General features: G+C 37.1%; 2 protein-coding genes across 4 annotated transcripts in view; one reads left to right on the top strand and one right to left on the bottom strand.

Moving 5' to 3' along the window:
• tbxas1 (thromboxane A synthase 1 (platelet)) overlaps window positions 1–10,830 on the top strand; it is a 97,806-nt gene extending 86,976 nt beyond the window's left edge. Inside the window, exons 11-14 of one of the 2 annotated variants that reach the window (XM_049483605.1) lie at window positions 6,494–6,582; window positions 7,978–8,115; window positions 8,467–8,629; window positions 9,815–10,830. In XM_049483605.1, the coding sequence (XP_049339562.1) occupies window positions 6,494–6,582; window positions 7,978–8,115; window positions 8,467–8,629; window positions 9,815–9,907 (483 nt within the window). In that variant the 3' untranslated portion in view covers window positions 9,908–10,830. Of the gene's footprint in view, window positions 1–6,493; window positions 6,583–7,214; window positions 7,303–7,977; window positions 8,116–8,466; window positions 8,630–9,814 lie in introns of those variants that run through there. The other variant, XM_049483606.1, reaches the window with a different exon arrangement.
• Window positions 10,831–16,045: 5,215 nt separating this feature from the next.
• Window positions 16,046–22,269, bottom strand: LOC103040136 (protein mono-ADP-ribosyltransferase PARP12). Of its 2 annotated transcripts, none has more exons than XM_022679594.2 (12): window positions 21,901–22,269; window positions 20,010–20,145; window positions 19,589–19,865; window positions 19,108–19,206; window positions 18,843–18,975; window positions 18,509–18,677; window positions 18,203–18,323; window positions 18,006–18,102; window positions 17,529–17,613; window positions 17,154–17,284; window positions 16,841–16,992; window positions 16,046–16,728 (listed from the first exon to the last, which is right to left on the bottom strand). In XM_022679594.2, the coding sequence occupies exons 1-12, from the start codon at window positions 22,188–22,190 to the stop codon at window positions 16,475–16,477; spliced, it is 1,944 nt and encodes a 647-aa protein (XP_022535315.2). In that variant the 5' UTR covers window positions 22,191–22,269; the 3' UTR covers window positions 16,046–16,474. The 2 variants fall into 2 exon arrangements, with proteins under 2 accessions (XP_022535315.2, XP_022535316.2); XM_022679595.2 differs by having other exon boundaries at window positions 19,589–19,781.
• Between the last annotated feature and the right edge of the window lie 958 nt (window positions 22,270–23,227).

Below are 23,227 nucleotides of genomic sequence, written 5' to 3'. Positions count from 1 at the left end.
GGAGAGTAACTTAAGGTTACTGCAAAAAGGTGGAACATCTTTAATTTGGCACTCTTAAAAATAAGCTTAAAAAGGCTTCAAATGCCTCTTTGACCAGGCCCAAGAAGATACAGTTTGCGTGGGGGAGGGGTGTGTGGCAGCGATGTGTAACCACGACCATGCCCCTATGTTTCAATAAAAATTCCAAGATTTTTTCTGTAGTAATATTCACACATTTTTTATTTTCCCCAATATCATGAGAACACATTTAGGCATGAAGTGGCTGACGGCCTTGCCTGCAGGACCTTTCTTTTTTATTACCAGTACATGGAGTAGCTAGATTCTGTAATATTTTTACTCAGTCATGACCATCGCTCCTTTCACATGTGTTTTCAGTCCAAGAACTGTTTAAAAAAAATCCTCACTTTAATTATCCCCAATGCATGCTGATTCTCTCTCTTGTAGGTTAAACCAGAATGTAGTAGCTTTGGTTAATATCAGCATCAAACAGAGCTGAGCTTTAGTACTGTAATTTAATGGAAGTGTAAATTGTTTCAGAATAAAACGCAAGAACTGCTTGTTTACTATGGGAACATTATACTGTAAACTCAATGAAGATGGTCTGAGACACTTGTTCTAAGAGAAGTAGATAAGTCTGCCAAATACATACCCAGGAAATTCTGTAGTGTGCAGATTCTGGTTGCCAAATTTGACAGGATGGCTGACATTTTTGAAATAGTGTGTCCATGTTTTCTCTGGTCATTGTTTCAGACCAGAATAATCTTAAGAAGAGATAAACAGCACATATGTAATCTCAGTTTCTGTGCTGTTAGAATACATACAGCTCTGGAAAAAATAAGAGACCACTTCAGTTTCTGAATCAGTATCTTTAATTTGGCTATTTATAGGTATATGTTTTAGAAAAAAAGAACATTGTTGTTTTATCTATAAACTACAGACAACATTTCTCCCAAAAAAAAAAAGTCATTTAGAGCATTTATTTGCAATAAATGAGAAATGGCTGAAATAACAAAAAAGATGCAGAGATTTCAGACTTCAAATAATGCAAATAAAACAAGTTCATACTCATAAAGTTTTTAGAGTTCAGAAATCAATACTTGGTGGAATAACCCTGGTTTTTAATCACAGTTTTCATGCATCTTGGCATGTTCTCCTCCACCAGTCTTACACACTGCTTTTGGATAACTTTATGCCACTGGTGCAAAAATTCAAGCAGTTCTGCTTGGTTTGATGTCTTGTGATCATCCATCTTCCTCTTGATTATATTCCAGAGGTTTTCAATTTGGTAAAATCAAAGAAACTCATCATTTGTAAGTGGTCTCTTATTTTTTTCCAAAGCTTTACATGCTTTAAGTATTGCAGTAAGACAGTCCAATGTATTTCTGTTAAAAACTATGTTTTTATCATTATTTTACTCTTGCTTACACTGTTGGTTGGTTCCTAGTCTCATTAGACACTGACAGTAGTAGTAGGTGAAATGCTTGGTTAGTTTTGCGCCTTTGTAAAGTCACCTGATGTGAGATGTGATGCAGCGCGGTGCTGTTTCACTGTCTCTGCTCTCGACTCTGCGCTGCTCAGAAGGAGAGAAAGCCCTTGCTGCCTTGCATTCTGTTCCATGCTGTTAGAAGACAATGCGCGCTGACGCTAACTGCATTTGTGCATTAACAGCACCCTTGAGGCATGTCTTGTTTGAACATGTATGCCTCCATCACTATCAATAACCATAAATAACAGTTTCTATGGAAACCCTGCGGCATGGAGCAGATAAGGAAGGGGGCCTGCGAGCTGCTTTGGCACTTGCTGTATCTAATGCACATTTCTCAATAGCACTTAGGGGCCTGTATTTAAATGTGGGAATCCAGTATAAATAGAAAGGCTTGGTGGAGTTGCCTTGGTGAATGCTATTATAGGGAATGAGGGGCTTCATGCAAACTATGATATGGTCATCCAGTGTGATGGGAACACAAAGGCCGTGCAGGTGCGTAAACACAGATATATAAACACACGTAAACAAATGGTTACACATGCTAGTGAGCCATGCATTAACAGCAGGCTATACCTCTGTATATAAAATGTAAAGAGTAATTGCTTGTTTGTCTGTTGTTCCCACTGGGCCCTGATGTGAATGAATGGCGAGACGTGAATAAGAAAGAATGGCAGGCAGACGTGAGGAGGCAGGCTGCTGATAAGGGCCTCCGCTCTAAGCTTGGCTTATGCCTCACACGCTGGCAAAATGAATCTCATTTGCTGAAAAGAGCTTGATATTAATACCAAGGGGCTCAGAAATATGCAAAGAAAATGAGCTATTTTTGCCGGCTGCTTCTTTGAACATAGCAAGGCCCTTTTTTCCCTTAGCAATAAATTTGAATGCAATATCCAGGCACTATTTTTAGGTCGCCGCTTCCTTTGCAGGCGTTTTTGTGCTTTGCCAGTGAAGTCCTTTGTCTTTACGTGATTGCACGTTAGGGCTCTGAATGAGACCACACTGCAAAGTTTAGGTTTGTTGGGTGGGTATATAAACATTGTCACTTTATGAAATCATACAACTGAATCGTTTAGGCATTGTGGAAACCATAGTTTAATAAGCAAAGTGTGATTACACATATAGCCAGTAACATTGTACCGGTACTCAGGCAAGATCTGATACATTTATTCATTAGCAGAGTAGCAGAGTAGCGGAGTTCTTTTTATATCTGTGACGTGGCTCATGCAGTGCATCTGTTTGCTTAAAGTGGGAAATCAGGGAAAGTCTCAGGAGCTATAGAATTATGGAAATATAATGCCATCCCCTATTCCCAGCACTGCTAGCCTATGGAGAGCTAATAATGAATATTATTTTCTTATTATATACAGTGCGAGTGTATGTGTATATATATGCATATATATATATATATATATATATATATATATATATATATATATATATATATATATATATATATATATATATATATATATATATGCATATATACAGGGTATATATGCCCTGTATGTGTGTGTGTGTATATATATATATATATATATATATATATATATATATATATATATATATATATATATATACAGGGTGTGTTAAAGCTAGGGAGCTTTAAAAGTAAGGAAGCAACCATATAAAATGAAAACAGTTTGCCAGACGGTGCTCCAATTTTAGACACAAGCTGTGGCTGAAGGGGAAAACCTGTTAGGCCATGTTTCTTCCTTCCCCATGTCCAAGTGCACGCACACTCACAGACACACAATGCACCAGCACACAGCGAGAGAGAGACAGAGACAGAGAGCAGAACAGAAAAGCTAAGATCTGAGATCAGAAAATATTTTCATTATACACTTGTAGTAAACATGGATCCAGCTATATACACATATATGCAATATATGTTTGAGGACTTTATACCCCTCTAGCCCATACCTGACTTTATTGTACATAAGTCCAATACGAGGTTCATGTTTTTCTGCTCCAATAAATCCTATTCTATTGGCAGTACTTCTGTTCTCTACAGCGACTACAGCAAAGTCATCATTGGGTGAAACCTAGAAGAAAACGTGTCCACAAATATTTGGCATAGTGCATATTTATATGTTTATAGAAACGATCACCTGCACAGACTTTTTAAGCTCTGCATTCCCCAGCTTGATCAAGGCCCTCCGGCTCTCCTGTGGCCTACAGCTCAATGATGGGTAGCCCCCCAGCCTCGCCGGGCCCTCCATTACCAGCTTAGTGCCGGTCCACAAACTTCTGTTATTCTAGTGTGGCTTCATGCTGGGCAGGGATGTAATTCCAAACAAGGCCCAGCACGCTTATTAGACCGGAAATATTCCCTCTCTGCCCCACGCGGTGGATGCAGCCAGATGTCATTCTGTCTGTTTTCTGTTTGGCTTTGTTTTGAGTCTGCCTGGACCGGAGCTCAAGCCCAATGTCAGCAGGGGAACTTTGGACAGGTTAGTCAAACAGATCTGAGCACATATGGGCACTGGCAAAGATTCCAGTTTTTCCAAGTAAAAATATCTTGTATATATAAAAAACACAAAACTTTTTTTACATTATTCTATATGTGCATACAGCTCTGGGAAAAAAATGAGACCAATGATAAGTTTCTTTGATTTTACCAAATTAAAAAAAAAAACGTTTTATGTTCATTCTCCATTTTATCAGCTACACTGACCATGTAGGAACACCTTATAGTTCTGTTCTTGACTGAGCAAGAGTGTGTGTTGCACTGGTTTCAGTGGAGCAGCAGTGCTGCTTGAGTTTTTAAACACCTCAGTGTCACTGATGGACTGGTAATATTTCATCAATCAAAAATATCCTGGCAACAGCATCCTGTGGGCAGTGCACTGTTGCCACTAGTGAAGATTTAAATACTCTGTATTTAGATTTTAGTTTTTTTTTTGTTTTTTGTTTTTTAGAGTAACAATGTGACAATTCATTTAATTTATATATTTTTTAATCATATTGTCTGTAGGCCCCTGTAAAGTGATCGCTTGTTCCTGCACTTATTCCTTGAGTGCTTGTCAATCAGCTGATTCCATTCACATTTGTCCTTGCGTTATGCCAAGAGATGCCCCAGTTTAAGTCCCAATTTTAATCTTTTTTTGTTCTGCTTACATGTAGAAAGCTCTGTACAGGCAGATAAAGTCATACGTGCCTCACAGTCAGTCAGAATATGAGTATTTATGAATACGGCCCTGAAATGATTGATTTTGGATGACAGGATAGGTCAGGGATGACACGAGGATATGGTGGGATATCAAGAGTGCTTATATTAGTCCTGGTCTCTCTCTTTCTCGCTCTCTCTTTCTCAGTTTCAGATTGCCCTCAAAGCAACTTTTACTCCACAGGGGTCCCAGTGCTCCTTCCGCTGTGTATGTTATTGAAAAGAGCATCTTACACACTGCGTGCCTCCATCCTCACAGGCTCTGCACTGAGCCTTTCATTAAGGACGTGTCATTCTGGTCTGGAATCAGTGCAGCTGCCAACGAGAAGTGACAGCGCAGCCAGACAACGAGGGTGTGTGAGGTGCTTGTGTCTAGCGTGGCAGCCTCGCTCACCCTGAGTGCTCCTTTGGCCCCTCCGGCTGCTGCCTTCGGTGGGTGAACGGAGTGATTTCAGCCTGGCCGGCCATTTATTATACCCACATGCTCCATCTGCCACACACTGACGGAGGAGTGCTGCTGGGGTTCACAGTTAGTCCCTGACCCCCATATTCACAGAGCTGAACGCTGATTGAGTCCTATATCTACTCCTACATTCTTATATGTAGGATCCTTTATGTCTGTTCACTGCATACAAATGTCTGGTCTCAGACTCTTAACTATATTTACTTTAATAACACACCTGTGAACATGGTGCCACTAGAGTTTAAGGTCATATAGTTAGACAGTAATCAGGTCATATTTCATTTTTGGAAAAAAGAAATCTGAAACTGATTTGGTGTAATGATGCAGTGAGTTACAGTGGGATATTTAAAGAAAATGACCTTTCTTTCTAAAAACCTTGCTTTTAATTATGTGTGAATTATGTTGCAATGTTGCCCCCTGCTGGATGTTTTTCTCATCACTACACAGTATTCAACACAAAGGAAATCAGATCAGAATATACATCAGATGTACATGAATGCGTTTGTTGTTGCAGACCAATGACATATATTACCAAATATAACAAATATAGAGAATATACATCCATCATACCATGCAGTCACATTATAAATATAATCCATAATAAATGGTGTGTGCATTTGCATTATAATCATAGTTTATGGATAAAATGTTAATATGTAACGTCAGGGGTTCTAAAACTTTTTTTGTATGTGACAAAAAATGTACCACCCGGTCTTAAGGACTTTATGTAACATAGGAAAAACACCAGACAAAATGATGTATTGGACAGGCTAAATCTATCAAACTTCCTTAAATTGTGACCTTGTGATGTCAGACCTACAGTAGACTTCAAAGGAATGTACACATATATTTTACTGTTGGTTTTACATCATTAGAGGAAGTTTAACAGATTTATTCATTACTCGTTTTGTCTGCTATTTTTCTAATGGTCTCTTAAGTGATGCTTGGTGCTGAAGGGAGACATGTGTGTGCTGTATATTTGGATAGACTGAATTGAAGATGAGATGGTAAGTTGAGAATTAGATGGAGTATGGGAATAACCATCCAACATCCTGATGCAATCAAATCCTTACAGCAATGCTCCAAAAGACAATTGCTTCAAAAACAGCAGGAGTAATTCCTTTTTAATTCCTTTGGAAAAAAATAACAACTATGAATTAGCAGGTGTCCTAAAACATGTGTCCATACAGTGTGTGTGTTTATGTGTGTATATAGGAGAAAGAGGTTCAGGGTTGCTTAAGACCCCAACAGGAATAGCTTTGTGGACCTGGGTATTAAACCCGCAACCCTCTGTTCAGCTGCATTGAGATCATTCTGAGATAATGCTGTGTTTTGTGATCCAATGTGGTTAATTTATGTTTCCCACTGTTTCTTGTAGGGGTCAGCAGATTACACTAATGTTCAGGAGCTGAAATATTTGGACATGGTGGTGTGTGAAGCTCTGAGACTGTACCCACCAGGATTCAGGTATTCATAAACCACATCCACAGTGCCTGTTCATTTACACAGCCACACATTTACTTTACAGTTGTTATTTTTATTCCCAGTGACTGCAAGTTCTGATTCAACAGTCGTGTATTTATATACCAAATCTGGCAACATTCTCCTAGCAACCAAACCCAGTGACATTTACTTTGAGACAAATACAGTTGCTTACAAAAGTTTAGGCACCCTTGGGAAAATTATATATTTTATTATTCTTACATTTTGACATAGTGTGAATCTGGCAGTTGTTTATTATCTTGTGTCAAATTGTGATGAATGAACCAATAGGAATACTATACAATAACTAGAAATAAAATAGTTTGACACTGATTAAAAATAAAGAAGATTTTTATTTTCCTGGAAAGATTCAAGAATCTCCTGGTGGTTCAAGATTTAGCTTCATACTTTAATAACTCTGACAGCTTGTGAGGGCCAGATGACTTGGTCAGTATTGGTACTGGGACAAACCTTCAGCCAGATCTGGTTTGATGTTCCTGGAATGCATTTGTCAGTACCTACAAAGAGTAGTCCAAGAAAGGAGCCAGCAAACCAAAAACAGGATCATGAATGTCTCTGTTGTGATGATCTGCTGCTAACATTTTGGTTCCATATAGCACAAGACACATTCAGAATCCATGCAAGCCAGAGATCATCCAAGCCAGAGATGCTTTGGTTGCACTTGAAGGATGTACACAATATTAGGTAGGATTTAATATATCGTCGCTGTCCAGTGAAAAACAAGCAGCTCCATTTTTGTGGATTTTTAGTTTACTACATAAACACACAAACTGTCCTTTATTCTTGAAGAATGGACCAATAGAAAATAAAATTAATGGACATAAACTATTTTTTATTTCAGTTGATTCCATTGAAAGTTGATTTTACCATTTTGGAGATACTTGTTTTTTTTGTACAGCGACGATGTTACATAAATAATGTAATTGCAGAAAATGAAGCCAAAGTCACTTCATTTCACTTTAAAAATCAACAGGTAATTGTGGCTGTGCTGAGTAAGAGGGGCATTTGGGAGTCAAGGGGTAGCTCCCAGCATGATCGGCAGCTGCCCTTTCTTCTATGCTGGGGTTATTTTGAAAGGCTTATATAGTTTAGAGGGGGGCTATGGGTGTTTGTGTTTGTTTAGAGGAAAAGGATGTATTTGTGTCAGTTTCACTGGTGGAGTATTAATCCCACGCTTGGTGTCAGGTTAGAGGGTGAATAAGGGTCTTTACTGGTGGACTGCTATTTTAGAACAGAACCACTGCTTGTAGGTGGTTATTTCTGTGGCTTACTCACTCATATGTTATGTGGCCTTTTGTCTATGACATTTTTAGTGATCTAAAAATGTCATTTGCATATTTCTCTCTTTTTGTGGTGTAGGTTTGCACGAGATGTTGAAGAGGACTGTGTGATTAATGGACAGTTTCTGCCCAAAGGAGCTACTCTAGACATCTCAGCAGGATTCCTGCACCATGATCCACAATACTGGCCTGAGCCGGAGAAATTCATACCGGAAAGGTAATATTTATTCTATTCAGTTATTCATTTTTAAGTTTATTTGTGATTTGACAACAAAGACTGCACATAAACATACATCACATGACCCACATATTATGCTATTCTGCTATCTGTCATCCTGGTACATAAGCAGCTTCATAAACCGAACAAATGCAAAAAAAAAAAAAAAAACGAAATATGGGCAAAACATGAACTACAGCACCATCCATAATATCAGTTCACAGATAGTAGTTTTTAAAGGCTTCTGTCCAGTGACCTTCGAAAGGCCTGAGTAAACAGAACTGTATCTGGCCACCTGTGCTCTGGCTGTGGTTCTGGCTGCAGGGTGATATGTCCTGTTCACTGTCTCAGGTTCACCCCCGAAGCCAAGGCCAGCCGTCACCCCTTTGTGTATCTGCCATTTGGAGCGGGGCCTCGCAGCTGTGTGGGCATGAGACTGGCCCAGCTGGAGATAAGGATGGCATTGGTCAACATCTTTAAGAAATTTAACGTGGTTGCCTGTGAGGACACCAAGGTATGAAGAGATTACAAGTTAAGCATTACAAACAGAGACATTCTTCTAAACGTATCCCTCAGAAACAAGTATTTATTTATGCCTGAGTTTGATCATGGTTATTATGTTTATTAGGTTAATGTTAAATAGGAGTGGGAGTCACAGGGCATTTCACAATACAATATTATTACAATACATTTCCCATAATAACAATGATATCATGACATTGTGATTCTTTCGATACTAGATATATATTGCAAGACAATTCTCTACGATATTTCACGGCATCTGTGTTACTGAAGAGGATAAAATACTCTTAAATAAGTAAATACCAGGAATTAGGAATTTATTGGTGTCAGTTTCACAGAATGATCACAATATTTTCACATTTTACATTTGATTAGTGCCACCATGTGGAGTAATGAAACCTAAAGTTACCATAAAGGAGAACTCCAGTGTAAAATGGACTTTTGGTGTAGTGAAACATAATGAAGAGTACTTACCTTTGATGAATAGCCCACCTCTATTCTCCCACAGCGTTCCGAGATGCAGAATTTTAACAGTTTGTCCAAAACCCTTCAGACTGGGTGATGCGGGGCATATTTTGCCCTGATAAATCGCCTTTTTTCCACCATTATCAAGGCTCAAAGTAGCTCCACACTTCATTGTTAGAATCTGGAGAGCCCAGACATTACAAAGAAGGCATTAAGAATATTAAAAGTGCACAAGAAGCTTAATCAAAACCACTGTTTACATCCCAGATTTAGCTAATCATCGGACGCTGCCATCTTAAGGTAAAGTCATGACGAGTAGGGTGTCGAGCAATTACTGTTGACGGAACTACATGCTGCACACGTGAAGGAGACTGGGATGTGTGCTGTCCGTTCAGATAGGAGATTATAGCCTCCAGAGAAAAAAACTAATTGAACATGAGGGGTCTTCTATTTTTTCTTTGAATCAAATAGAACTTTTTGATAAACTGAATACTTTAATCAATTTAAATTTGTTGGCTGTTTCACTCCTACATCCCACTCTCTGCTTAAATCTTGTACATTTTTAAAGCATCACACAGTAAATATGTCTGCTGTGGCTGTTAAATTTTAACACTTAACTAGTGTTAATTTAAAATGGTGGGGATTTAACATTGCCATTTTTCCTTTGTAAAGATTCATAGCTACACATGTTTTCTAATCTCATGTCTCACAGGTTCCTCTTCAGTTAAAGTCCAGCACCACCCTGGGACCCAAGAACGGCATCTTTGTGAAAATTACCAAGAGATTGAATTCAGATGATATATGAAAATAGACAATGATTACTGTCTGATTAGAAAAAGGTTTTATTTCTTAGTTTTACTGTGAGTATGGCAATAGGAATCTGATATATAGACATTTTTGGCCGCACTAAAACAATGTATACTCTATGCTATGTTGCAGAAGCTCTGAGGTAGGGTAAGCCTCTTGCCTGAATCACAGGACCTGAAGTGCCACTTATCGGCAGTGTGTATGATCATATTATCAGCATGTATATCAATAACTAGAGGAAAGCTCCTTTAAATCAGCAGGTTGCTCCTTTTTCTGACGAAAAGGTTTTGGATATTGTTCACATTGTTTTTTAAAAACGTGTGTTTTTCATTCAAAACAGTAATTCTACCTCATTACTCCTGATCACCACTGGCTGGGGTTTCATCACAGATCCATCCTCATTGGACGACAAAAGTCCAGCTGTTCAAACACTCTGTAAAGAGAACTGTTTGTGTGTCCAGGAGCACAAGCAACCCAATGCATCTGTTTTGACGCATTTTGGCAGCACACTGCGAGTGTACCATTGTCCAATATGCTCAGGGGCACCGGAGAAATGTCTTTCTGAGGCCCAGTCCTGCAGTTTAATTCAGTTTCCCAAGAAAATATGGGGTTTTATCCAATTGCGGAGCTTATTTGGAACCCAGCTTCTTTGGAACTTGCGAGGTAACATCCCACATTACCACTGTGCCAGAAAGGGAAATAGATACATAAATTGTGCAGCTTTTTGTGTCATTTTATTCTGTGTCTGGTATTGCTGTGTTTGGTTTAGTGCACTGCTGTTTAAAAGGTTCTCTGCAGTATACATCTGCAGTCTCTTTATTTCTGGATTTCCAATCCAAAACATTCTGATGTGATCTAAATTCATTAACACTGTAATTGTTAATCAATGGTTGAACAATTAAATGGAGTTGTTTTTCCAGGTTACAGAATGTTGTTTCTTTATTATGCTGTTTAAATTAATTTTATGATTTGTTATATTTTACAAAAGAAATAAAAACTTCAAATACAGTGGAAAATATGAAATGTGAAACTGTATAACCTGTTTACACTAGTACTTTTTTGACAACAGATACAGATTCAGTATGTCCAAAGGTTGAGGCATCTGCTCCTCCTGAGTTACTTATAAGTTACGTTTAGTAACAGCCTCTACTCTTTTGCAGAGGTCTTACACTACAGGTTATGTTCTCTCAGTACAGATCTGATTCATCTCAAGAGCAGATGGCCAGTCTCTTGGGTTAGTTTTGTTGTTGTGATTGCTACTGTAAACCTTTTTGTTCTCTGTGGAGGCTTTCTATATACTACTGACCTCTTTGGTGGATCTCCTGTTGATTGATTCTGTCCAAACAGTTAGACCACTAGACGTTATCTTGAATCATCATGAATTCACAGGTCTATAGCATTCTGTTAATTTGCAAGCTACAATTATCCTAGATTCTCATCATTTTATTCATTTTTTGTCTTAGATACTGATCAATGTGGTGGAACAGATAACATTCAGCTATATCTCTCCCACCACCCATGTTCTTTATCTGCTCTCTCTGCTTAGAATAAATTGACAATGCATTTAGCCAGGAAACCCAAAGACTAAGATATTGCATAGTTAATCCAGTGATTATGTGCCCTAAAATACATATTAATACAATTTGTTTTTTAAGTTTTGATTATAAATGAGTCATCATTTTGAAGCAGGTTTTACAGTTTGAGAGAAACCATACTGATTTAAAAAACCTGCAGAGAAAACTCCTGATGCTATAGGTGCATTTGCATTGTTTGCATGGGTTTCCCTAGTAATGATGGAATTCTCCATACAGATGCATAATTTTTTGCTTATAAAAATGTATTGTTTTGATCGAGTTTGAGGACATGTTAGTAAACATGCAACATTTTTTGCTGTGTGTAACAGGAAACAACTGTTAAAAGATTGCTGTTGAAATTTGATTGTTATAGTGATAGATGAAGTTAGGTATGTGTCTTACATGATCTGTTCTGGATCATAAACAGCACTCTGACTCATCCCAAAGTTCATGCATAAAGTAAGTATGTAGTTTCTTTGCTGTACAGCCCAGGGCTGAGGGGGTTTATACACCTCTTGTCAACCAGGCTTGGTTGTTGGTTGACCTTTGATTCATGTACAGCTGATCTAAACTGTCACATTCTATCAGGATAGATTTTTTAATGAAGACTGGACACTGAATTAATTTCATTAGAAGCCATGTCTGGTTAATGTTGGAGATATCCCAATTAATTGGGAATGTTTGTAATTAGTACTTACAAACCATACCATATCTTCCTCAGAGACAAACCAAGGCCTCCAACCAAACTCAGACTGTTGTTTTGTGCTGAACATTTTGCTGATACATGCCAGCATTTGAAACATTTGAGTCGGAGAACTCTGAATAAATGCATTTTGAAGAAGATATGTCAGTAGTTCACTTCTTCCAGGCCTTTGGAAAAACCTTTTAAGTAGGCTAGAGTTTATAGTCGTGGCTCTGATCTGAGCTGCAGTTCTCATTTACTGTCACTGAGGTAAGCACTCTCTGGGGTTTTGAGGTGAGTGAAGCCGTACGCTTTGCTTCCTCCTACATGACGCGTTTGAAATGTTAATTTGAGTGATGGTGGAAAGGTGCTGGATGCTTCAGGGAAGTTCATAGCAGGTCTCTGACTGGAAAACTGTGTGCCAGAAGTTCTTAGTGTTCTTAGAGCAGTTCTTAGAGTTGGGTGTCCCAGTACTGAGGAGACTGAAGTACATTTCATCCTCCTGAGACCTGAAAACTATTCGAAGTCTGGGACCTATGAGTCAAGAACCATTTATGCAGTCTGTTTGAATCCTACTGTATTGTCAGAAGGACATCCTGGGCTGTCCAATAAGACCTCAGTTGTGGAGGTGTGGCCAACAGAGCACAGGGACTTTTTTTTTTAAATGACAATCGCAACTTTCACATTTTATGGCAATAAAATAAAATGTTTGTGTTGCTTAGCTTTGATCTGATCACTTTGTTTCTTTAAAATGAGATTAGTAACTTAAATTCTAAAAGATTAATAAAATGTACAGTAATTTGATCCCTTTCAAAATGTGGCTTATATGCAGTGTCCTTCTGTAGTCCCAGTTTCCACACTTAAGAAGCTATGGGCTGATTAGGGCCACAATAATTTTATTTAGAATCATGGATCAGGATTAATATTTTTTAAGAAATATTTCACAACAGGTAAGCCAGCATATTTATATTTATATTTTTAGCATTAAAATGTTTATTAATGTCTATTGTCAATAAAGAATTAGTTGAGACATTCTGGTAATTAAGAATAAGTGGTTATTTGGGACCCTTATTGTAAAGTATTACGAGAATATTAGTGTTTAGATTAGTTTTTCAAATTCAAATTTCAAATAAAAAATAAATTATACCATTACAACTCCTACATTCTGAGACCCCCACGCCCTCGAGTTTGTGAGTCTGTGTGTTTATGTTCTTCTAAAGTTTAAAATACTGTGAGCAAATTAAGTTTCAAATCAATAATATTTTAAGAAATATAAAAAAAAAATTACCTCACTGTATTGGGTGAAAAAAGTCACAAAAAAGTCACTGAATTGGGTGACTTTTTTGGTTCTCAGACAACAGCAATCTAAAAAAGAGCCAGCAAAGTATTGCAATATGTATGTATAGTAAATAACCCATGCGTTAGTTCTGGGAAGCTTGCATAACTAGGCACTATTGCACAGAGGTTACAAATAGCTTCCCTTAATCTCTAACCTCCTCCCAGTTCTTCAAGTAACCAGAATGGAATGTCTGCAGTGCTCTGTTGGAGGTCACACACACAAGATGTTTTACACTGTAATATGTAAACCGAAGTTAAATCAGCTATACACATAGTGCGTGGAATACAGGGTCAATAAATTAATAATTGCTGCCTAATAGAAAAAATATTTTTCTCAGATCATTTGGAGTATCTTTATTTTACAAACAAATTTGGTACCATGTTATGAAATGTTTTGGTCCTTTTACTGGAATATTGAAGAGTTGACCATTTGCCGAAGTGTAGCAATCAACTAATGATGTTCTGTAATGACCTACACATACATGGACATGATTTAATCCAAACACCCAGTTTTCTGTATGTTAAAGGTCTTAGAATAATCAGTCTGTCAGGTTTTCAATATGTCCTTAGAACATTTTTTATTTAACATTGTAGCAATGTTTTAAATGTTATATCAATGTTTTAAATTTATATTAAATGTTAGATGGGAACGTTATGTGAGAAACATTCTAAAAAAATTGTGAAGCAAACCATTATTATGTTTTCAGAATGTTCGTGGAACATTATTTCTGTAATGTTACAGGCTGATCTTCCTGGAATCTTTTCAAAATGTTGCTAAACGTTCGTATAACGGATTCTGTTAGCTGCCATTATCAGCCGGTAATGCACTGTAACCGAAGCTCTCCATGTATTACTCCACTAATACAGGTAACCTAGCAACGATGCAGCACATCTACACACAGAGCAGTTATGGAACTATTTTTTCTCATCCTCTTTAACTCAAAATCTTTCAATAAACAGTGATAATGGAACTGTTATAATTACAATAATACACTCAAGATTTTGCTATAAAGTGTAGTATCGGCACAGCAGTGGGGCTACTCACAAACTTACCATCATGTTGTCAACTTTAAGGATTTTAGGGACCATAGGAAAAGTACCGGACAAAATGAATTATAAACAGGCTAAATCTATAAAAATGAGACCCTGTGATGTCAAACCCACAGTACAACACAGTTTTATTGTTTGTACATATATTTTACTATTGTTTTGACATTTTGAGAAAGTTCAATAGATTTATTCACTACTCTCATTGTCTGGTATTTTTTCCTACGGTCCTTACAGAGCTGCAGGGAGACAAGTGAGCCTCAAATATAATAATACAAAAGTTACATATAGTAAAATAAAAGCTCAGTTTAATAAAGATTGTGGTTTATAATATAGTTGTTTATCATAGTTTGAACCTTTGGTAGTACAATTACATCAATCAACCATACCATTAAAACCATTGACAGGTCAAGTAAAGGACAGGTAAAGTCTCTAATAAAGGACAACCAGTGAACTGACAGCAGCTTAAATCATTCATTTTTTTTAAATAAATTTAATATATGAAAAGCAATCACTACCAGGGTCATGTGATTTTAACTACACAGATTTCCCTGACTTTCATTTCCTCAGAAATGATAAGGTGTGTCTGAAAAACCTTGTACACATACCTGTGTGCAGAAACCAGTGTGTCTGGCCTGCCAGCCTCATTATGCAGTCAAGCAACCAAACAACCAAACATCAGGCCTTCATTACAAACTAGCAGATCATTTAAAACAGTGCATTACTATCATTAAAAAGAGAATTTGGCTGGTTGTCAAGGTATCTGCGCCATTCACTCGCAAAAATGTAAAAAATATATATTTAACAAGGTTTAAAATGAAATGCTTAATTCTAGATGAAGTTACAGAGTGAAAATGACTCACAGCAGTGGTGATAACCTGATATCTGAAGTGTATAATGCATGTAAAAGCTCCTTTACTTTAAACTTCTTTAGACTAAACACCCTGATTTTTGCTGACTCCACCCTCAGCTTAAGTTTAAAAAAAGCCAAAAAAATGTGAGGGATAGTTTGGGAGGGGCACTGGTTGATGTATGGGTTTAGAGGTGGGAGAGGAGGGAGATCTAATTGGCTAAGCTGCAGCAGCAGCAGTGTGAGTGTACACGGAGACACCATTCACATTTATAGCACAATTTATCTCTGAGGGCACTGCAAAGGTGGAAATTACAACAATAAAAATGTTTATTAAAGATTAAGAAATGTTTATAAAAATTAAGCAGGAAGGGTATGTTTCATTACCTTAAAGGAACACATTTCAGCCATTAATGTGAAAAATATGGTTTAGGGTTTAGTGGCTCTTGGTCCCTAATATTCTGTTTGATACCAGAAGGCTTTGTATTTCTATATGTTTTGACTGTCTAAAATGTGTCTTTCTATCTGTTAGCAGAAAGTGTAGCAATTTGTTGAAGACAAGTATTGTCCTGCTGAAATGTTCCTGTAAGAAGGCCTACTCTACCCTACTGACCAAACTTATCGTCAAAATAACAAGCGAGCCAATTTACAGATGTTTAATGAAGTTTAATCATTATTTCAGAGTTTAAAATTCACACAGTAGGAAAGGTGATTAAGCATTGCATCTTCAATAACTCACTATAGGTTACAACAAAACCCAGTACTGGACAACCTAGTTAAAATCTGCTATCTGGTTTCTAGTTTAACATTTAAACAAAAAGAGTTGATTTAAATTCTCATAGTTGTCATAGCAAATCCCCAAAAGATTAGAGAAAAAAGTGCATTATCAGGTAAGGCTGCATGCTTTGTTTTGTTTTTGTTCGTTTTGTTTTATTTAGTTTAGTTTTTTATTTTTTATTTTTTTTTTTTTAATAGAGGTTTCTGATCAGATCCCTCTACAAAAAATAAGTTTTTATGTAAAACTCATTTTTTAATTGTGAGAATGCCATCAGTTCTTAAGAGTACACTGCTGGACTAAGAGTACTCAATAATGTACTCAGGATAGATCTGATACTTCTCAAAGATGACAAAAATAGCTGGGTTGGATTCGTTGTCCACACAGCTATCGTAAAAGCCCCGCCCTCCATTCCTCTGTGGGGGTCGTAGGTAGGTTGTGTTGCCTCTGGTTAATTCGCCAACAAGGACGAGAGCCACAAACATCATCTTGGTCCTGCCACTGGATTTAGCGTATTTATCGGAATACTTGGCATCTCTGGCAAAATAGCTTCCTGTGTAGAAGAGTAAACAAGAGGCAGAAAACACTGTCAAATTAAACTTAACGCCACATTTTGCTAATATTATTCCAATATTAATGTTACTGATGTATTAAAAGCACTCTACCTTTCCCATAAAGTGTCCCATGAACACCACAGACCCTCCAATCGAAGTTCTGATCACAGATGGCATCTATTAAATGCTGATCTGTACCATGGAACAGGTAACGTTCATCCACATCCTTCCCTCCATTCCTCTCCTTCATCTGCTCTTTCTGCCTGGGAAATTACATTGAACCAGATAACATCAAATTAATGCCCAACATGTCTGAACATTTGAAAAACACAATGTCATTTCTAAGAACTATTTATTGCAATTTTGCAATCCAGTCTTTTGGGTTACCAATGTAAGAGAAAGTGCTGGAGGTAAATGTGCTTACCACTGAAAGACCCTCCAGAGAGATGGATTCTGCACTCTCCTGATGCTGTGGATGGTGCTTGTGTACATTGTCCGCTTAAACAGCATTTCTACTGTTTTGTAATCAGTCGCAGACTTTAACAGAGGAACAATCTAAAAAATATATATATATATATATTGTGATGCAGTCAGTTTAGGTAAGGTAGTAATCATATCATATACAATACTATAGCCTAGAATTGTGAAGGGATACAAATAAGGGAGGGACACAATAATCTTACAAATGGCAAATCTCAAGAAATATGTTTATTTCATTCATTTTTACCTTTCCACTTTAAAATATTTAAAATATTGTGTGATGAATCATGATCAAAGCTCAATTTGTGTGTATGAGTACCTTGTAGGAGTGATCAGTTGGGGTCCCTTTGTCCCAGTGTGCAGGAACTTCCACAGAGGAGGAGCTGGAGCTTTCCTGGGTGTCACTAAAGACCAAGCACAGACTCATCAGGTATAGTCCAAAAAATAAATAAATAAATAAATCACACACTGTTTAAAGATAAGCTAAACGAGGGCTGATATTGGCTACCAGATGGATGAAACATTAAATTTCTGAAGTTGTGCAGGCATTTAATGTTGTGCACAGTGGCTGGTAATGATCATGGCCTGTGGCATCTGACTAGAATTTTAAGGATTTTAGTGCTTCCATGGGACATGGCAAAAGTTATGGTACATAATATCTAGTTTCTGACCCATGACTTTTGGAATATCTGTAATTACAAGGAGAATGGTGCAAAATGACAAAATTGTTAAGTTACACATCAGTGATTTGCTTCATTAAAATCTCCTGACTCAACTCATCGGCTGAAAACACTACCTTTTCAATTTGCCCTTCACGTCTTGAGCTGAAACGAATTGTGGCCTCCTTCGAACCTTTCTTTTTGTCTTGTACTTTATGTTTTGCTGACACATATCTGTAAATGAAAAGGTTTGTATATGAAAACTTACAGAACATGTCTATTGTAAGAACATATGTTTTAAAGGGACCTAAAAAAAGATGTTAAAAATAACTACCTTTCAGGTTGAGCACATAGTTTTGATTACCCACGCTGAAGGTGAGTTCAGTTTCAACTTCAGCGAGAAACAAATTCTCCAACACTTCCGAGGACACTGAGGACACATTTTTTCCATCGTCCTATAAAAGACAATATCTAAAACAACTTATGTAACACTTTAAAATTAAATATCATGTATTTAAAATTTATATACATGAAATCTGACCATACTTTGTATTTGATTAATTTGCACAACTTTAAAAACTGTAAACAATTATTAGAAATATATTAGCAATGCATATGGGTGGTATTGAACCATACTGACCCCATGACCATATTCATTCCATTGTCCTTTTTCATCCTCCCAGTACCAGAGCCACTCAGTGGTCAGGATGAAGTGAGGAGGTTTGGTAACGGACGATGCTGTAGAAAGTCGACGTACTGAAGCTCCTCCACACATCATTGAGGAAAAGTTCACTGGCTGAGGTCCAGAGCTGTGGTCAAGAACAGTGATAGGATTTATTACAGTCATTTTTGGAGGGTCACTACCTGTATTGTTAAAATATACGGAACAAACTATCTTATATTTAAATAAGGGAGAATTTTTATATAAGCCATCATGTAGACATGGTATATTATGCACTTAAGTAGTAAAATACCTCTTCTCATTAGCTGGGTTACAGTAGGCTCGCTCAATATCCTCTTCATTAGGCATGTGTGTCCATGTCACTCCGTCCTGGGCTAAAACCTCCCATTTATAAGGTCGATCATGATGAACACGGACACATTTCCCTGATGTGGACACAGAACCAGGGGGAGATGTAAGCATATTAGAAGTGCTCTCCAATAAAATGTGGAAGATTTTGTATAGAGTACATTTACTATTAACATTACTATTTAATATTATTATTTGTGTATCAATACCTTTAAAACTGCATCCCTGACGAACAAAGTACAGACAGATTTCACTGCGGTCGGCCTCACTCACAGAGTTACTGGAGTGCTGCCTGCTCGTCTGTTTGCCTAGAAGAGATGAAAAGAAAATTTGAAAGTAGAGAAAAGAGGAAAACAGAATAAGAGAGGAGAACACAAGAGAAGAGAGGACAGGATAAATAGAGAAGAGAAAAAAAGCAAGAGAAAAGGATAAAATGATGGGAAAAGAACAAAAAAAACAAGAAGAGAAAAGAGAGGAGAAGAAAAATAGAAAAATAGAGAACATGAGAGAGGTTAAGATCAGAAGAGATGGGAAAACATAATTGATAAAAGAGATAAGAGGGGATCACAGGTGAAGAAAATAGCAGACAGGAGATTTCTTACTGTAATACACCATTCTACTTTCTATTACAGCTAAGCATGCATTCTCTGAAGTGACAGTTACTCTAAAATCATCAAACATCTAACATACCTTTCTCCACTGGTTTGGCTGCAGGTTTCTCATCGTTCCCAGCCAGGAGAAATCTGTTCTTGTATATTTTGTGAAGGTTGCGAAGGTTTTCGGGGCTGAGTCCTCTGGCATTCAGGATTTTCATGGCGGCGGCATCAAAGGAATGAGCCCGTTTACAAGCAGCTCCAAATTTACAGTCATCCTGCAGGAAGTGCTGGCAGAGGTGCAGGTTTTTGCAGGTCATCAAAAACTTACAACTGCCATGTTCTCCATTCCCTATATTATAATGAGGGCACACCTAAAAGCATCACATGATAATAATAGATGTTGACACAGTTCAATCCATGCAAATTGCCACATATTTTACAATATGACCAATTACAGGGTTGTTTTTTAAAAAACAAACATCATGACTTGTCATTTAGCTTTATAAGCATCTCACCTCTGGAAGAAGAGTTGGGTCATTCTGCAGCAACAGTTGGAACAGCTGAGCTTCTTCAAGGTGAATGAGATTTTTTAATGCCAGGAGTGCAGAATTATGTGGAGATTTTATGTCATGTGAATTCTTGCACTTAAACCTGAGAATGACAATGTAGACATTAGGTTTAGAATGACATTTACCATCAGAAATAAGAGAAATAGGATGTGTGTTTAAACGCACTCAGATGCCTGCTCCTTCACTGATATTAAAAATGTCTCTACTGTCCAGGAATTTGTGCATATTTTGGAGCACGGCTGTGAGAATTTGATTGGATATAGTGACAAGACTATAAATAAGTCAGGATGTTGGATGATAACAACCCCACATCATGCTTTAATTCCAGAGAACACATCATCAACACAGATGTACCAATGTTGGCTGTGTATGAAATGAAACAAATGCTGACTTTGTACCTTGGTGCCACTCACTTAGGAGGGAGTGTAGGCCTACAGGAAGTCATGTAAAGTACATCCTAATATAGACATATATCAACAAATATCAACCTAGGAGTGTGCCTGTCGTGATTATTTTTGTTGGGCAAATATAATATTGTCATTTCAAGACTACACATTATACACACATTTTTGTGCAATTAGTTTTTTTTACTGATAATATTAAGTTTGTGCAATTGAAATGTAATGTTTATAAAATATTATAAATAAATAAATAAAACACAAATAAAATAAAACCATAAGCCAATGGCATAATTTTTGGGACTGGCCTGGCTACAAGGCTTTAGTTACACAGCCATAGTTGGGCCTGTCATGACAATAAAATGATTGATTTTTCGTACATTATATGGGCATGACCTCAATCATTTTTGATGATAATAGTGCTGCTCTGTGTGTCCAGTAAGCATTTACTCAGTTATTTGTTTGTTTATAAAATTACATACAATGTTTAAATGTATATTCCAAATTCAGTGTCTTAATATTATTAATAATCAAAGGGACACTGCTAATATCTAATCATTATATCAGTGCAATAAAATGTTCTTAACATGATAGCAATGTATTTTATAGCAATTATTACTGGGACAGTATATTGAACAGTAATAACAGTAATAGTTATTGTAATAGGCCTAGTCACAGACTAACTTTAAACACCTCATATTACATCATATTTTACCTTTAACAGCATTGTTGACCCATATTAAAGAGAACATGCAGTATTTCACTAACTAAAGCTTAGAATGTACACAGTGGTAGCCCTTTAAACATCTCACTGGAATGTTTATTGAAGCTTTTATTGTTTCTTCAAGTCTTAATTGTGGAGGAAGCCATAAAGGTGCTTTAACTCCTTAACGTGCCTTGTGCTGAATAGAGGCTAGGTGTAGATGATACAAAAATAACTTATTTTCATTTTGATTTTTTTTTAGACTCTTACAGGACATTTGGAGAGGCTGCCTGTTTCCTCTCTACTCCACTTAATATTTTTTAGATCAGTAACAGGAATCAACTCAAATTCTGCATGTTTGAAAATAGACATAAAAACTAGACAAACATAACAACACTAAAGGTTTGGAGGACATGAACTGTTTGTTTTGTAATCAGGAAATTATTTATTTGAAAATGAAGTTCAGGAAAGAGACAATTTTATGATTTAATTCATTACATTTTGTCATTAGCAGATTTACTTTATATATATATATGCGCTTTCAGTAATGTTCCTAATCAAAAATGGAAGCTTTTTATGTAATGCTTGAATGGATTTAGTGGTGTAATGTCAGGCAGACAATTGACAAACATCCTGGCCTGTTAAAGGGTTAAGGAGAAAATGTGTTTCTCAAAGCAGTTTAGAATACTATAGAGCTAAAGGGTAAATTATTTATCAGAAAGGACTGGTTTCTTACCCAAATTTGCACTTTCCACACACCAGATACCTGCAGATGTGCAGCTGGCCGCAGTCCTGGCAGTCGTCGCCCTGTTTGCAGCAGACTCGCAGGTCAGTCCTGGCCACCAGCAGCGGCCCGGTGCTCTGCTCCACCATCTCAAAACTGCTGCGGTCAGACAGCAGCCTCTTCAGCAGACCTTCATCCACCGTGTAGCTCTTCTTCAGCACGCTGTCCACCTGCCCCAGCTCCAGACAGCCCATGTTATCACACAGCAGCTGCATTATACGGTTAGACACGATCTTCGCCATGTTAAACCCGAGCTGGTTAAATGAAGCTTCTGCTGTCTGCTGGTATTTAAACTTCCTGACTCTCAGCTGATCTGTTTATTCTCGATTTCGAGAAATTGAAAGTGTAATCTGCAGCATGGACGCTGGGTGGCGCTATTTCTCAGAATGTGAGTCATTCCCACTACAGCCATTTCTTATTATACACAGTGATGCTGTTTCAAAAGTTTAAAAATCAGAATATTCTAATCTACAATCTGATTAAATCCACCAAAATAAAGATACAAACAAAACAAAAGTAATTAAACGGGCCTGCACTATGTGAAATTAGAGTATTTTAAGTATTTGGACACCTGCTCATTGATTCTTCTTTTAAAATTAAAGCTATTAAAGGGTTTATCCTGGTTTTGTTGGAGTAACTGTTTCTGTCCAGTAAAGCCTTTCCTCTAGATTTTGGAGCATTGCTGTAAGCATTTAATTCCATTCAGTGACAAGAGCTTTATTGAGGACAGTATGCTGTATGATCCCCACCCCTCAACAAGTATCAAAAGTATTGACATTTATTACCCGGATAGAAGTATAGATACTAGGGTTTGAAAATACTTATGTAGAAGTAAAAGTATCAAGTCAAGCTATTTACTCAAGTAAAAGTGTAAAAGTACTTGTTTTAAAACTACTTAAAGTGTGAATACGGAGCCCCTAAGGTGAAATCATGTTAAAAAAAATTTAATTCGTCCTTTTTTAAAAAATGTTCTGTTTAGTCAAATAAACTAGCAATTCAGCTTTATTTTAACACACTTTCAAGTTAGTAAAACTTCAGTAATATTCACACAACTTATTATTTTAAGTTAACCATAAGTATTAGCAACATTTTTAACAGTATTATTTAACTGCCAATACTGACAGTATATTGCTGGGGCAGAATAAGAGTAAACTCAGTAAAGAGAGAACTCTGTAGCTCTAAGCCAGCATACTGTGATCACTACAAACACAACAAAGTTAATGTGCTCTTACAGCCTACAACACTGAGGCCTGGCAATCTACACACATATTATATTACT

Source organism: Astyanax mexicanus, chromosome 9, assembly GCF_023375975.1.
Source record: "Astyanax mexicanus isolate ESR-SI-001 chromosome 9, AstMex3_surface, whole genome shotgun sequence".
NCBI lineage: Eukaryota > Metazoa > Chordata > Actinopteri > Characiformes > Acestrorhamphidae > Astyanax > Astyanax mexicanus.
The sequence above is the reverse complement of the archived record's forward strand: the minus strand, read 5'-3'. Positions and strand labels throughout refer to the sequence as shown.

Bases quoted from the DNA above. Each gene is read 5' to 3' on its own strand.
- LOC103040136 (XM_022679594.2), bottom strand. From the start codon at position 22,190: ATGGCGAAGATCGTGTCTAACCGTATAATGCAGCTGCTGTGTGATAAC. The intron at 20,146-21,900 runs GTAAGAAACCAG...TGTCATTCTCAG, and splicing joins TGTGGAAAGTGCAAATTTGG to GTTTAAGTGCAAGAATTCAC. The intron at 19,866-20,009 runs GTGAGATGCTTA...TGATGCTTTTAG, and splicing joins ACCCAACTCTTCTTCCAGAG to GTGTGCCCTCATTATAATAT.